The sequence below is a fragment of the Boleophthalmus pectinirostris genome, unplaced genomic scaffold (genome assembly GCF_026225935.1).
Source record: "Boleophthalmus pectinirostris isolate CB_2022bp ecotype Guang Dong unplaced genomic scaffold, ASM2622593v1 HiC_scaffold_10, whole genome shotgun sequence".
NCBI lineage: Eukaryota > Metazoa > Chordata > Actinopteri > Gobiiformes > Gobiidae > Boleophthalmus > Boleophthalmus pectinirostris.
The window spans coordinates 21,435,731-21,450,996 of NW_026570971.1; the positions used below are offsets into that span (position 1 = coordinate 21,435,731).

The 15,266-nt window shown below is 37.5% G+C and overlaps 1 protein-coding gene across 1 annotated transcript in view; it reads left to right on the forward strand.

Moving 5' to 3' along the window:
• Positions 1-7,481: 7,481 nt before the first annotated feature.
• Positions 7,482-15,266, forward strand: part of kif6 (kinesin family member 6) — a 32,431-nt gene continuing 24,646 nt past the window's right edge. The window contains exons 1-9 of the mRNA XM_020919447.2: positions 7,482-7,611; positions 8,400-8,509; positions 8,920-8,994; positions 11,078-11,225; positions 11,311-11,423; positions 11,796-11,925; positions 12,681-12,887; positions 12,967-13,110; positions 13,183-13,269. Of these exons, the coding sequence (XP_020775106.2) occupies positions 7,552-7,611; positions 8,400-8,509; positions 8,920-8,994; positions 11,078-11,225; positions 11,311-11,423; positions 11,796-11,925; positions 12,681-12,887; positions 12,967-13,110; positions 13,183-13,269 (1,074 nt within the window). The 5' untranslated portion in view covers positions 7,482-7,551. The remainder of the gene's footprint in view (positions 7,612-8,399; positions 8,510-8,919; positions 8,995-11,077; positions 11,226-11,310; positions 11,424-11,795; positions 11,926-12,680; positions 12,888-12,966; positions 13,111-13,182; positions 13,270-15,266) is intronic.

Consider the following 15,266-nt stretch of genomic DNA (forward strand, 5'->3'; position numbering starts at 1 on the left):
TTCATTGTGTGAGGAATGGCATGTAAAAACAGTAGCTTGACCCAACATACTGTGCTGAATAGTTGCACTTCAAAGGAAAAAGGTACTTCATTGTAACTCCATTGCACAGTAGACCAGAGGAATTTGGGTGCGAGAACTGTCCATAGGACAGGAATCTGCAGACCTAAAGGGAACTGTGCGGCAGATTCTGGTCATTATTAAGGCACACATTCCGGTACACCTTACATAACAATTAACAATGAACCAGGATGTCACCTGGACGTGTTTTGAAAATATTACTGGCAGAAGCCTGTCATGTCAATGCACAGGGAAATCCTTATGTGACATATTGAATATGTCAGCATGGTTTTATTTTACTACTGTTGTGATTAATGATACTATACCTGCCTATTTAAAGATGGATTTTATCTGAGAAAACTAGTTAGTGACCACATTTGGTAATCACTGTGCAAAAACAATATTTTTTTTTTTATTTTCAATGGTTTTACATTGGGCCTGTTATCAATTTTAAATGTGTTGTCATCATGGAAAAAAAGGCATATTCATAGTTCTCAGGAACTATCACTATAAACAATATGATACTCCATTATTTACACAGATGTCTCAGAACCCAAACCAACCCTGCACTCTCTTGAAATAAAATGAATTATGCAAGAGCATACAGTCTAAAAATTCTCTTTGCTTAAAAATGTTCGGCATGAGGTTTGCTATAAAAGGACATGGAATGCTGTAGATTTTCCAGGGAAATGCATTGGATTTACGTGCCAGCTGAAATGCTTGGGAAGTTCTTTGATGAGTATTTATTAGATCAGGAGAGTTATGTGATAATATTTACTGACAGAAGGAAACATAACTCAAGATAATCCGTGGCAATAGAAAACAGGCCACAGGCAATTCAGAACAACAATGAGGAATCAAATGCATGTTTGATGCTATCAACAATAGTTGAAGATGATGAATTCTCTTGTTGTTGTTGTTGCTGTTTTTTTTTTTTGACAAAGGTCAAAGCTGCCTTACAACTTTTATGACTGAGGCATATGTGTTACCCATATCCCTGTATTAATAGTCAATGTAAAACCCAGCAGTTAAACAAACTTCTCCATCTCACCTCACTGCCAGAAAAACAAACTGACAAATGTCACCCTGCCCATGACTCCTTGTTCATCCCTAAATCCATCCCACAATATTGCGAGCCTTTGCAAGCTGCAGATTCTTATACAGTATTTGGGGAATGCAGGACTGAAGTTTGATATGCCTCAGAGAATAACACATAACCAAAGCCCTAAAAGAATTCCCTTCGACTGAGCTCCTGACCAGAAAAAGCGCTCTGTGAGAGAGGCAGTGGAGCAGCTAAAACCCCAGACTTAAATAGCCACGGCCCTTCTGCTGCTGACGAGACAGGCATTCAGCACTTTGGGTTGAACTGCTTCTGGTCATAACTGAAATAAGAAAGATGTATATTTATAATGCACATAAATTACAGTCAAGACTACTAGAGCTGATATGCCAATTCTAATAAAAATGACACTGTAATTGCTAGATGTGCTGTGAATGTAATGTACACTACTGTAATTAAGCTTTCACTGTCCTTTCACATCAACTCCAGCAAGTCCTGGGTTCAAATCCTGGACAAAGTTTGTAAAAAAAAAAAAAAAAAAAAAAAAAAGTTTAGTGTTGTTCTTAACCAAAAATCTAAACTTCTGCTGATTATTTTTGCTAATCGATTAATCTAGAAATATTCTTTCATTTAATCAGTTAGTTGTTTGGATTGTGAAAGGTGTGTGGAGTCTGGGTATAGATGAGATTATTTAATTATTATTAAATCTAATTATTTCATTACGAAATCAGTTGACCATTATCTAAACAATCAGTTAAATGCAATTAATCAGCCTTAATTTTAACCTAAAACATACAAATAAATAATTCTACACCAAGAGATATTCTAGTTCAGAATCTGGTGAAGAAAATTTATTTCAGATAGACTGAGAGGACTGGTCATAGTGCAGTAAATCTGACATTTTCACACAGGTTCTGTAGTCTTGCCCAATGATACAACAACAGTATGAAGAAAGGAGAGAAGGATTCACACCACTACCAACGTAGATTGTGAATTAGGCATTTTACAGGCAATATTTTACAGGCAATGATTTCACTGAAGATATATAAATTATAAATGATGTTCTTGTGTGGTCTGGAATACAATGTCCTCTAGTCCATACACTGTTTTCCATGTCCAGCAATGTAAAAATAGCGGAGAACATGCAAGCATACATGTGTAGTAGGTCACAGCTTGGTTGGCCTCTTTTACCACAGTAACCAAAACACTTATTGAGCCAGAATAACTCCACTTTCCAAGCATCATTTCCTTCTAAACTAAAACAGTTTTTGCACTTAACAATTGCCTTGTTAACATTCCCCACGCATACTTGAATCATTGTATAAGTACATTACACTGATTCTCAGTATAAGTCCAAAGCAAAAACGCTTTATTTTGTAAGAATGTGGAATGTTGTCCACTTTTACTCAAAGAAAATACTTTTAAATTTTTTCAAGATGTTGAGAAGCTGTAGCATAGTTATTGGCACTAGTAGTAGTTGCAGTAGTATCAGTGTGTAACATTACAACTTTCACTGATATAATATCTGACTGAGAAATAGCAGATTAGTCCATCTTGTGTAACTGCATGATATTTATGTTTCAGTGTTCAGTGTCTGTGTTTTTTTGTGTCTGACTTTGCTGTATGCTTTAGCAATAAGCAAACATGACCGTCATTGCATTCAGTAGTCTTTTTGATTAGATCTTTGCATTCTCCCACAAAGCCCCCATGGCCACCCTCAGACAGGAGTGGAACAGCATACACATTCAGACAGCTGCCAACAAATAAGCCATCCAGGGCCAACCTCTTAACTATAGCATCATCTTCTCCCATAGTCTGTAATAAGGAGCAAGCTAAGCCAGAGGAACACCAACGTGCTTCAGTATGGGTCTGATTAGGAGGGCACCATGTTTACAGCTCTGTGGGCACACACAAATCATCTTCATATTTACAGTAAATACCCACGCATGCATATGAGAGAGCAACAGAAGGAAAAATACTCCCACATTAGTGCACAAACTGACTACTGAGAACAAGCAGCGGCAAGCAGTGTTATTCTACCACAGTCAATAAACAATTCAAACTGGCTTCTGAATTGCCCATGCCTGAGTGGCCATATTTTTACTCAAGTAAGTATTTGCATGTTAGTTGGTGTCATTATGGGTAGTTGTAGAAGCGGTTAACGGTTGCATTTTTCCTTTTTAATCGGAACAATTGCTTTGATGAATAGTAGTTGCAGTAGCAGGAAGTAGCAGTACTTCATTTAGTAATAGGGGTAGTACTAATGGTAGTCAAGATAAGCAAATTATGCCAGAAATAGTAATTATAGTTTATATATTACTTAATTTACATTTTATTAGTATAATTATAGCATTAGTTTACCTATTACCAGTGGTGGAAGAAGAACTCATTTGTTATAGAGTAAAAAGAAAAAGTATTTCATGCAGATTTTGAGTCTTCAAATGTACTGATTTTGATAAAGATTTGTGCTGAATATTGTTCAATGAAAAAAATTATATATATTCTTTCTAGCTGTTTTTATTTGTATATTTTAATTTGCTCAAATTATGAATGTGTTAAAAATAAACGTTTTCAGCAGGTGTCAGACAATAATAAAACACCTTTCAGTCTTGTTAAAAATATAATGGAGTTGAAAGTATGGACACCTGCTCTCAAATGTAGTAAAGTAAAAGCAAAAAGTATTAACTTTAAAATTAACTTAAGGAAAGTACAAATTTATAGTTAGTGCAGTACTTTACCATTTTTACTTTGTTACCTTCCACCACTGCTCTGTACAAACAGACTTGTGGCTATGCCTAACACAGTCTAGGAGTCATGAGGTTTGTGCACACCCATCTCTATACAGAATTATGGTTTGGGACTTCAAATGTGAAGCAAAATGCCAACTGCCAGCTGTTTTTTATGATCCTTATCTAATGTTATTGTATTTGCATTGTAGTGGCTCCAAGTATCATTTTGAAAACATCAAAACAAGATCACAACCACAACCTCTCCCACACCCCACACTGTATAACTATGAGAGCACACCTTGATTAGCTGCCAGGCCAACTTTCAACTAGTGTTGAATGCTGGCAAACATGACTGAAAAAACTGGTTTTCTCCTTAGCTGCAAGTTGTTGCGCCTTAAAGGTTCTGCAAGTTTTGAAATGTTCCTAGTTGAAGTCTTTACTGTACCTTAGTCCTTTCAGAGCAAATGAAGCATGCAATGTGTGTGTGTGTGTGTGTGTCTGTATCCATGCACACGTACTTACACTTGTCCACATGTGTAATCATCTTCCATTGTGACAGTCCCATTATGTGACATTGTGTACTTCTTGCTGTCACCTGATCTCAAAATGACCTGTAAAGATGAAAGAGAAAGGACATGTTAAAAAAAACAGCTATGGGAAATTATTAATAACAAGCTGTACAATGACCTCTGTCTACCAAAAATGACATGTCATTTTAGCTTTCATGCCCAAAAGAGTTCTTTTATGGGAATGATAACAAAATACTCCAACTATTACTACCATTATTTTACTTATTCTATCTTAAATTCTTAAATGTTTTTCTTTGAAAGTTTGAGTTGTAATAACGATCATGTTAATGGGAAGTGGTAGTAATAAAGTGGCTAGTTTTAGTATTAATAGAATTAAAGAAAACATTTTCAATGGTGATTGGTAGTATTTTGTTTTTATTTGTAGTAGTTTAGATTTCATGCATGGGGAAGTTTGGAAGAAATAACAGACTTCTTGGGTGAAAGTAAAAGTGTCTTTAATTTGAGGTTGCATTCATTCACGCTGAGTTCCTGCAGTACAGTTGGTGGAATTCTTGGGAGTGAAGCCACAGCTATGTGAGCCAAACTAAAGACAACACTCGGACCAAAACAGGATATTAAAAAAAGATTTCACAGCTCTGTAACAAGCCTGTGCCGGCCCACGGCCAGTCTTTACAGCATGTGCTTTTCGGCACTCACAGTAAAAGCATCTATTCCACTGTGGATAATTGTGTCACTGACATAACTCCTGGCTCCTGAATGAACCATTATAAATTATAAGACCAAGCCCTCCAATATAATCTTTTATTTTACCCAATGTTTTAAACGTTTAATTGACTATTAGACAGACAAATAAATCACTAGATTAATCCAATAACTCAAATGAGTAATGTTGTAAATGGGTGAGAATATATATGAGAAAAAAATGTAGCATCACAATCACAACCTTGATTAAAATTTGTGTAATTTCACAACCCTAATGTAGATTTATATTGCATTTTAATCACAAACTCCAAGCTAAGATTATTTCATAATTGTCAACATGAACATAGGTTCTAAAGGATTGTTTTCCAGAGTAAAGCTATACAATATTATCTCTTTGAAGTTAACTGCTGCAGGGATACGTGGCTAGTGTACAGCCATGCCTCTCAGTTAGCGAGAGCAATATGTCAGACACACAAAAGCATTTTCTGCAGCAGAGTTACACCCATTTCATAACAGTGTCACACAGAGACATCGGGGGAGTGTGGGGTGGCATGTCCGATCCCTGAGGTCTGAGTGAAACCCTCCTTGACCCAATGGTGACACTTGAATTATCAATCTTTGTTCTCAGTCCCATTTGAAGCTGTGGTACTCTGTTATGTAAGGTACTGAACTTTTGGCTTTCTAAACAAGAGATTGGTTGTAGGAGGATTGGCACTTTTACAAATTATTATTTTTTATTTTTTTTCTCTGAAAGCCCCCTCACCCCTATAGTACAATTTTCCATTAATATATATCTAGTACTAGTAACTGATACTTATGTCAGAAATGTAGAGAATTCAATATGTAACATGGAGTAACATGTATGTCTTTGGAAGGTGGGAGGAATTCCAATGGAGACTGCACATAAAGAGATACAGCCACAGGCCACATATGAATCCTTAAACATATCATTATCTACACTTTTAAACCAAGCTGTCCACTACATCCATTTTTGCAGAATGTACTATAATATTCACAATATACACCCAAGCTTTCTACAACCACTACCGAAAACATGGCACCACACAAGAAGTATTTTTGTAGTACCACATAATGCACTAAGAGAAAGATTTTAACCTATATACTACTTTAGAAACCACACGCCCTTCTTTGTGCCATTGGGTTAGCAGCACAGCGTCCTGTCTATGAAGGGGACAAACAAAGTTCAGGTGGAATACCAGAAACAGCATGACACACATAAATTGAAACTGGAGACAGGACCAAAGCAATGCATCTCTTTAAATATGAGACATATGGTCTGTGAACATGACGAGTGGATGTGTCTCCATATGTAATGAGAGAAATTTTAAAGTATGTAAATAATCCAGGCCACCTTTGCTCACTACTAACATTTACAGGTTCTTAAATAATGCAAGTTGTAAAATGTATTTTTGTCTAAGTTTATGCATATAGTTTTAACATTCACATCATATTTTAACAAACATTAGAGTTTAATGGGACATTAAAACATGTTTCATTTGCTACATGTGAGTTACACTGATCTATATGGGCCCGCTGTGATCTATGAGCACAGCTATAGACCTGTTTACTGTTGATGAAATATAACTGTAGAGCAATTGTTATTTAGTGATAAAGTGCCACTGGCAGTGAGCAGGGAGTGCCTGAAACAACTTGAGTCAATATATCCTTGATGAATCACTGAACTTTGACTTGACCTTTTCTCCTTGTTATAGTAGAAAACAAGCTCCTAGAAAAGTTAAAATAGTTATGACACACAAGAGAAAGGGAAGACATGAAGATTTCTGATCTGGCTACTTAGCACATAGTGCTATTGCCTAAATCAGGGGTCTCCAATCTTTACAAAACAAAAATGCCAGAGAGCTACTGATATTAGCAGTCGCAAGAAATTGAGAAAGTAGAAAATCCATTCCAAGCTTTAAATGGGATAAGTTAGATGTCTATAAAACATAAACCTTTATCCATTTATTAGCACACAAATTAGGAATCAGAATGATACATGTACAATCGTAAATAATCAGATTTTAGTTATTAAACATAATAAATATAATTCAGAAATCCCTTGGTAAGATACTTGGATGGGGGTGGAGAGCTACAAGTTGGAGATCCCTGGCCTTAACGGTGATTAGAGACAACCAGGGCAAGACCCGGTTCCCATTCAGTCCTATGAATTAATAACAAAATCTGAATTCAAACTTTGACCATCCAAGATGCCTATAATATGTAACTGTTTTTGTGAAACTGGGAATACAAACCATTGCATGGAACCTGAAGGAAGCTGAAGGAAAAGCCACAGCCCCTGGATCGTCTTCCAGGGTTACCTAGCAACCAGCTACAACAAACCTGAAGCTCTGCGCACGAGGACCACACATAATGAGGATCACAGTGTTAGCTTAGCGCAATAAAGTAAACAAACTAGCGCCGATAAGAATAACTTGATAAATATCTATTTAAGATGGTTAAACAAACGATACAGATCTTCGCTCGCATTAAACCTACTCGAAAAACCTCAGCGGTAAGTGTGCCCAGCAGCCAAACTTTGCTAGCGTTAAAGTAGCTAACGTTAGCTCATAAAAATATTCGTAATTTGCTAGTTACTTAGCATAGTGCAATTATCACGGTGTCCCTAATGAATGCCCAACCAGTCACTGTCATTTACCTTACCAAACCTTAACAAAGTTACTCCTGTCTAACCTAGTTGCGCGTGGAGGAGGGCACTCCAATATATCACTACCCCTGTGCCCTACACTGACCATAAACCGCCAAATGAAGAAAAACAACCGGAGCTCTGTTTTTAGAGCTTCTGCATGTCAGACGTGAAGAAGTATTACTCCAGGATGGTCAACAGAGATGAACAATCCAATAACATAGGTCTTATCTTTTTTTCTTCTTGAAACCCCGAGGACTTGTAATTGAGTGAATGTCCATTAAAAACATATGCCAAGACACATGTTGCAGCACAGAGTAGTTTCAGGCCTTTCTGGTCTCAAGAGGCAATGTTGTTGCAATGTCTTGTCATTGATTGCATTGCCTCCTGAACTTGACTGGTGATGATCATATCAATTTGAAGATTCTGTCTCACCACTAAGCTTGTTCACTTTTCTCATGAGTTAATTAATTCTACAATTTAAATGAGGTTTATGGAAAAACAGTAGCTCAAGAAGAACACTTTAATTGGCAGAGACAAGCCCTGCGCAGATGTGAATAATAAGGCTAGATGACTCGCTTCAGAAGCACTGATTGAACGGAGGTTTTGGTGTGCATGTAAACCTAGCCACTTGACTAGTTTGCTGTCTTCTACAGGTGTACTCTGTGGACAATGAAGATCAGATCGGATCTTCTTTGGCGTTTGTGGTTCCAAGGGATCTGGCACAAGGATTCATTAACAATAAGAAAGAGAGTTACAAGTTCAGGTATAGTGTTTTTAAAGTATGACTTACACAAAATACAAAAAAGTTGAACATATCTTTTAACAGGGCAGTTCTTATTTTGATTTGGGAACATCTGCTAAATGCTGGTGGTGAACTTTGCAGCCTATTATACCCTCTGGGCAGTGCTCATGCATCGCTTCCAAGCCCCAAATTCACAGTTAGAGAGCGAGGCAAGAGTGGACAGAATAAAGCACTTCAAAACCACAGTCTTATAATAGCCTGCTCAGCTTCGCACATGCCCATACTCTGATAACATATTTAAAGTTTTTGAACAAATCTACTTATAATTGATTTTTGTAGCCCTATTTATTGCTGCTATGTGTTTGTTTTCTGCCATATTTAACACAAGCTTGTTTCACATGCATTTACTATTTCCTTTTCTATATGTGAAGATTTCAGAAGATTTTTGATCAAAGTGCCAAGCAAGAAGACATATTTGAGAACATTGCCAAACCAGTAGCAGACAGGTAAAAATCTGAATTTTCTTATACAGTCTAATGACTTCAACAAATAATGATTTGATAAGATATGTATATCTGTGCACAAATGTTAACTTCCCATGGTATTTGTGTTAACTGTGATAAGGTCTCAAATACAAAGTACATTTGAGCTATGACGTTCTTCTTTGTTTCTTACAGTTGGTAAATACATAAGGAAATAATGTTTACAGACATGGGTTTTAGGTTCTCTTGTCCAGCCATTCTCCTTTTCACAGCTCTCTCTGGTGTCACATGTTACAAACATTACAGCATCTCTTCTTACACAAATATGAGCTTCTGACAGATGTGTGTAGAGGGCACCCATAACAGCACAATACTCTCCACTGGTCATTTCATAGTTTACTGTCAGTTTATTATAACCTTTAGATATTCCAGTTATGCATTGAATGCTCTAGATTTCACAAAGTTATACTCTGCACTTGTTCTGCTTTTTAAGCCTGATTTCCTTTGGGAATGTGTCCAAAACAAGTATTCAAAAATAATTGTGACTACTACTCTTGTAACAAAAGCTATTGGGGCAGATTATGAAAAGCAATTACTGGGATTTAACACAATAAGCTTCTTAAACCCACTTGGTGGTGTGTTAATAATATTTAACTATAGTGGGTTGTGATATTACCCTAGTAACAGTAGTGCAGTACAGAGTGCTGTGATCAAAAACAAAAGATAAAAAATAAAAGTGATACTAGTTTGAAGAGATAATCCATTGTAAATTAGTTCAACATGTGGCCCTGCATCTCAGTTTGCAATAACTGTCAGGTTGTTGTTTTCACTGGTAGTCTGTGATACTTGGCACCCATAAGTTAAGATAGAAGCATGACCAGTTGCACACCAGTCCTTGCTGTGGTGTAACTCAAACCAGTCATTTCAATCCCAACTCAGTAGTTCAAAAACAAACCAACATTAATAGCGCCAGAAGAGGAAAAGCCAGCACAATAATATTGAACTAGCAAGCACTTCAACATATCTCCTCTGTAATCCCAGTTTATCCATGGCAATTAAGATTGCAATAAAAGAGGATTTATGATTTTTAAAATACCATGGCCAATTTAATAGCACAATTATGATTTTTTATGAAGTACTTACGATAGGTATACTGTATTTGATCTCCAGGAAAAGTAATGTAAACAGGAACAAGTATAAGACCACACCCAGGCCTCAGTGGCAAGCCACTGGCCACATCATTAGCACTGACATTAGATTAAACACTGTAGTCTGTGTCTTGATATTTGGCCCCTTTGCCAGTCTAAGTTATTTTGCATTAAAGGATACTATAACTGCCCAAGTCCCGCTCACCAACCACCCAGTTCTTAAGTAAAGAGAGAGTTTTATACTCTCTTGCTACTTTTCCATGTTTCTATTTGTGGTGGGTAGGAATTGCTGGGATACCGAACCTTGCATTATAAAAATTGTAATGACATCTTTAACAAAATACAACTATAAAGAATAGCTGTAACCAATAAAAGTTCATATTACATTATAGCACAACAATGTATCTATTTTTCACTCTTTTTTTTTTTTATTATAGGCTAAAGTAAATTTTACAAGATAGGAGTGCCATTGTATTTAATGTATGTTTTTTTTAAGAAGATACCAAAACTGAATCCTGGCCTTTTCCCATGTGACAGTGCCAAACCAAACTTACCAAGTGGTGTCTGGTTGAACGGGTTTGGGCCCGTTCCTTCTCTCATGCTCAGAGACATTCTTTCACCGGCACATGTCTGCCGCCACAGCAGCTCCACTCACTCTCATGTTTTCCTGTGGGCTGATGGTGTCAGCTTCAATTCAGTCAGACTGCTGAGCTTTGACTGCTTTGGGATATGTCAGACAGCCTTGGCACCCAATTAGAGTGATGGTGATATCATAGAGAGCAGTGAGCACAATGTTGAAAATGAGAAAGGATGGTTTGTACTTCATAGTCATTATTTACATATTATTGTCATTGACATTTTATGGGAGTACTAACCATTATTTTCATATTAAGAAACTATAGTGTAGTCAATGGTATTTAAGAATTACAGCATGAATTTTATGTGTCTTTTGTCTTTAGTGTCCTGGCAGGTTACAATGGCACAATTTTTGCCTATGGCCAAACTGGGAGTGGAAAGACCTTCACCATAACAGGAGGCGCAGAGCACTACCGTGATCGTGGTATCATTCCGCGTACACTCTCATATCTATATGAATGCTTCAGCCAGGTCAGATCAACAAAACCGCAGCTGATAATATTTTGTTATTATCCTTTTTTTCACTTACTTTGTATTAACTATTATTTGAACACAGGAAAGCAGTATGGTGTACACAACCCATATCTCTTACTTGGAGATCTATAATGATACTGGTTATGACCTCCTAGAATCTCGACAGGACTCGATGTCTCGATTAGAAGACCTACCGTTAGTACTCAGTACTTGTATATGCTGCCATTATTTTATGATTAGTTTAGTTCACAGGTTTATTTTTTTCTTTACACCTTATACATTACGTGATACATTACAAGCACAGTAATCAAACCAATCCCATCAATTACAACATAACCTTAATTTTGATGTCTGTAAGTGTTTTTGACTTACTCCACCCTTACAAACATGTTGAAATAAACTCTTGACAGCATTATGCAAGAAGAGAGAGAATCAGTGTTTGTTTTCAGAAGTGAGCTTTGACTGTTATCAAGTTGAAATAACTACCAGAAACAAACGCTACTATGACTCACCAACTGACGTTGAGTGTGTCTATGAGAGTTTATGTCTATGCTTCCATTCTTTTAGAAAAATTTCAATCCAGGAGGATCCAGACCAGAATGTTCATCTAAGAAACCTGTCTATGCTCCAGTCTACAAATGAGGAAGAAGCCTTGAATTTGCTCTTTCTGGGAGACACGAATCGAATGATTGCAGAAGTAAGACTTTTCTAAAGAACTGCTATTGTATTATACTACTGCAATTAAACCTTTCATCCTCAAAAGTTTCCTTTCAAAATTCAAAGTGAATCAGTTGAACTTCATAGCAGATTGACCAAAGGAAATTTTCTTCTTAAATTTTGATTTAATATTCTGTCCACTGTGAGTGATTTGATTGTCCTCTCAGAGCACTGTGTGTGGTGAGCATGGGTTCATACAGGATCAACATGTGGTGGATTTAGAGTCAGAGAACTGAGTCCAGACAGTCCTGGAATACAATTAAAAGAACAACCCTTTCTGAATATGGACAAAATGCACGCTACTCTCAACTATCTGGACATCTGGGCAGACTGCACCACTTCTGTGAATGAAAAAGAACTGTACTAAACATAGAACCCTAATGAACCCATCTTACTTGTTTCTGATTGCTTGTTCAGACTGACTCATGGCCATCTTTCTCTTTGTGGTTTCAACCTGACTTCTGTTATTACATTGACCATCTGCAACTAAACCTCAGGCATTGTAACGTGTTTAGTGCTCATTGGTTACACATTGCTTTGTTCTCCAAACCCACAGGAGCAGCAAAATCTAAACCAAACTGTGCATATGTTTGGTGTTTAAATGAAAGTACTACTGACTGAATCCTAGTTTCTTTTTCTCTGTTTAAGGTTCAAGTGGATCAAAAGATCTCATTCATATTATTATTAGCATTTCCATAATCCAATCTAACGACTTTTCACCTCTGTCGTGTTTAGACTCCAACAAACCAGGCCTCCACACGCTCGCACTGTATTTTCACAGTGCACCTGTGCAGACGGGAGCCAGGCTCAGCTACAGTGCGGCGCTCCAAGCTCCACCTCGTGGACCTGGCTGGATCAGATCGAGTTTACAAGACTGGCCTAAACGGACAGCTTCTCACAGAAGCCAAGTATATTAACCTATCCCTGCACTACCTGGAACAGGTCCATATCCATCTGGTGAAGTAATGCTCAAACAACATAGTTTCTGTATTTATTTATTTATTTATTTTCCTTTGTGCAGGTTATCATAGCTTTATCAGAGAAGAACCGATCACATATTCCCTATAGGAACTCAATGTTGACATCTGTGCTGAGAGACAGTCTTGGGGGAAACTGCATGACCACAATGATTGCCACTCTGGCTGTAGACAAGAGAAACATAGATGTACATTTTAAAATCCATAATATTTATAATGAAGACCTAATCATAGTAAATGACTGAATCCTCTCTCTTCAGGAGTCCATCTCCACATGCAGATTTGCACAACGCGTTGCTCTCATCAAAAATGAAGCCATATTAAATGAAGAGCTGGATCCTGCTCTGGTGAGATGGCAGACACACTTAGCATCAGACCTGTTTGTGGACTGCGGAGCCACACCATATAATCATGACAGTGTGCAGATACCCTCCCACTGCCAGGCCCTGTTCAGAGCCTCCAGACCCCATCTGAGGATCACCGCTACATGTAACTTAAGTACAATACACCACATTTTCAAGTATCCTCTCCAGGTTTCAGATACCAACAGTCTTCCCACTCTCCAGATCTGACACTTGAATGTGCGTGTGTCTGTGTTTGGGTTGCTCACTGGCCATGTTTGCATTCACTCCTCTGTTTACAATCCTCTGACATGTTTTATCCCAACTCTCCAAAGCCTCTTGAAAACGCTTCCAGCTGCTGACAGATGTGTACACAGTTTCAGTGGGCACATGTAGTGACCAACATTTGGACATATATGGAGATATAACAAAGGTTCATACATTTGCAGAAGTTACCATTTCTAGTATAATATATTTTTTACTTCATCATTGGAATAGTCAGAATACAAAATCTCAGTGGGGCATATACTGTGCTATCAAGAGTCATCCCTAGTTTATCCACCTCCCGGCCTCCCACTCAGATCTGCCAGGGGATCAACTGCTACCGTATTACTGCTACTGCTGCTTGGCTGGCTACTTCCAAACCCTCCAGAGGTATTTTTAAGAGAGTCTGCGGCGAGCCCGGTAATTGTGATGGTGTCTGGCTGCTCTCAGTCGAGTCCGGCGCTCTTATAGTTTTAGGCAAGTCCAAAAACTTCATGGACAAACTTCTGGTGTTGGTTTATGACTATGAAACATGTAGCATTTAGTTTGCTGGTTAATCTCTGTAAATCTCTGCCTGGGTGAGTGACAAGCCTGCCATAAATTTAGCAGATTAAGAAAATACCACATTCTTTTGTTGCAAATTACTTTTGAAAGACATTGTCAAAAACCTTTATTGTCAAAGTCAGATCTGCAGTAAGAAGAGAGATCTTTAGCTCTGTATTGTACAATAGTGGTTTCTGAGACATAGACCCTGATATGGAGTGGTCCTGTTACTTATATTCATTCAAAAATAAAATCCTTCTTACAAAAAGTTATCAGTAAACTTTATGTTTTGTGGTAAGTGCAGTACCGTAGTGATGTGAAAAATCTCATGTATTGCCTAGCACTCAAGGAAAAGTGTAGTGTGTTGTTTTTTTTACCTTAGTCACTAGAGTCTTGCCATGCTTGTCCCACAGCTCAGATGTTCCCATTTAGTTGGGGGACTACGCATAGTTAAGTGTGGCAGAAAAACAACATGCATTTCCTTCTATCATAAAAGGGGCCCATAATGCCAGCATGTCTGTGAGGGACATATAACCTAATGCCTATGCATTTTAGGTGCAACCTGTGGTTACATAGTAATGCCTGGAGTTTACCGTGGGTGGTTTTCTGCACACGTTGGAAAGATAGCATGTACTTAACAAAGAAGTTAAAGATGTGATGCACCCGTGAAGGGCTCCACAGTATGGTGAGCAATAAGTTCAGTTTTATCATATCAGTATGAACAACAACTTTTGGATATATGTTTGATGTGTAATTATATTAAAACATCTTCTTTCTTGTCAGGACACAGTAGAAATCAACAAATCCAAAGTCACAACGTACTATTAGTGGATCAATTTATTTGGAAAATCATCTCAAAATCTTCACTTTCTATTAATTTTATGCAGGTTGGGGCCTTACATTTATGATAATCTTTAGAGAGTATAAATCTCTGTTGAATAGGGTACATCATGAATATCTGTTGCTGTGTAGCTATTGTATTTGATGCTACAGTGACTAGTATTGGATCGTAACTGTGTTTATTAATCACCAGTTTTTCTTGGTTGTTTTTTTTTTTTTTTTTTTAGAAATGCATGAATCATCACTTCACATGGTCCTGTTGTTTGTGATGGTTTGCTGCTGCTATGCCAGTGTGGGATTTGGCTTCAAAAATAGACTATAACCAATTGGGCTGACCAACAAGTAGTGGTCAGTCT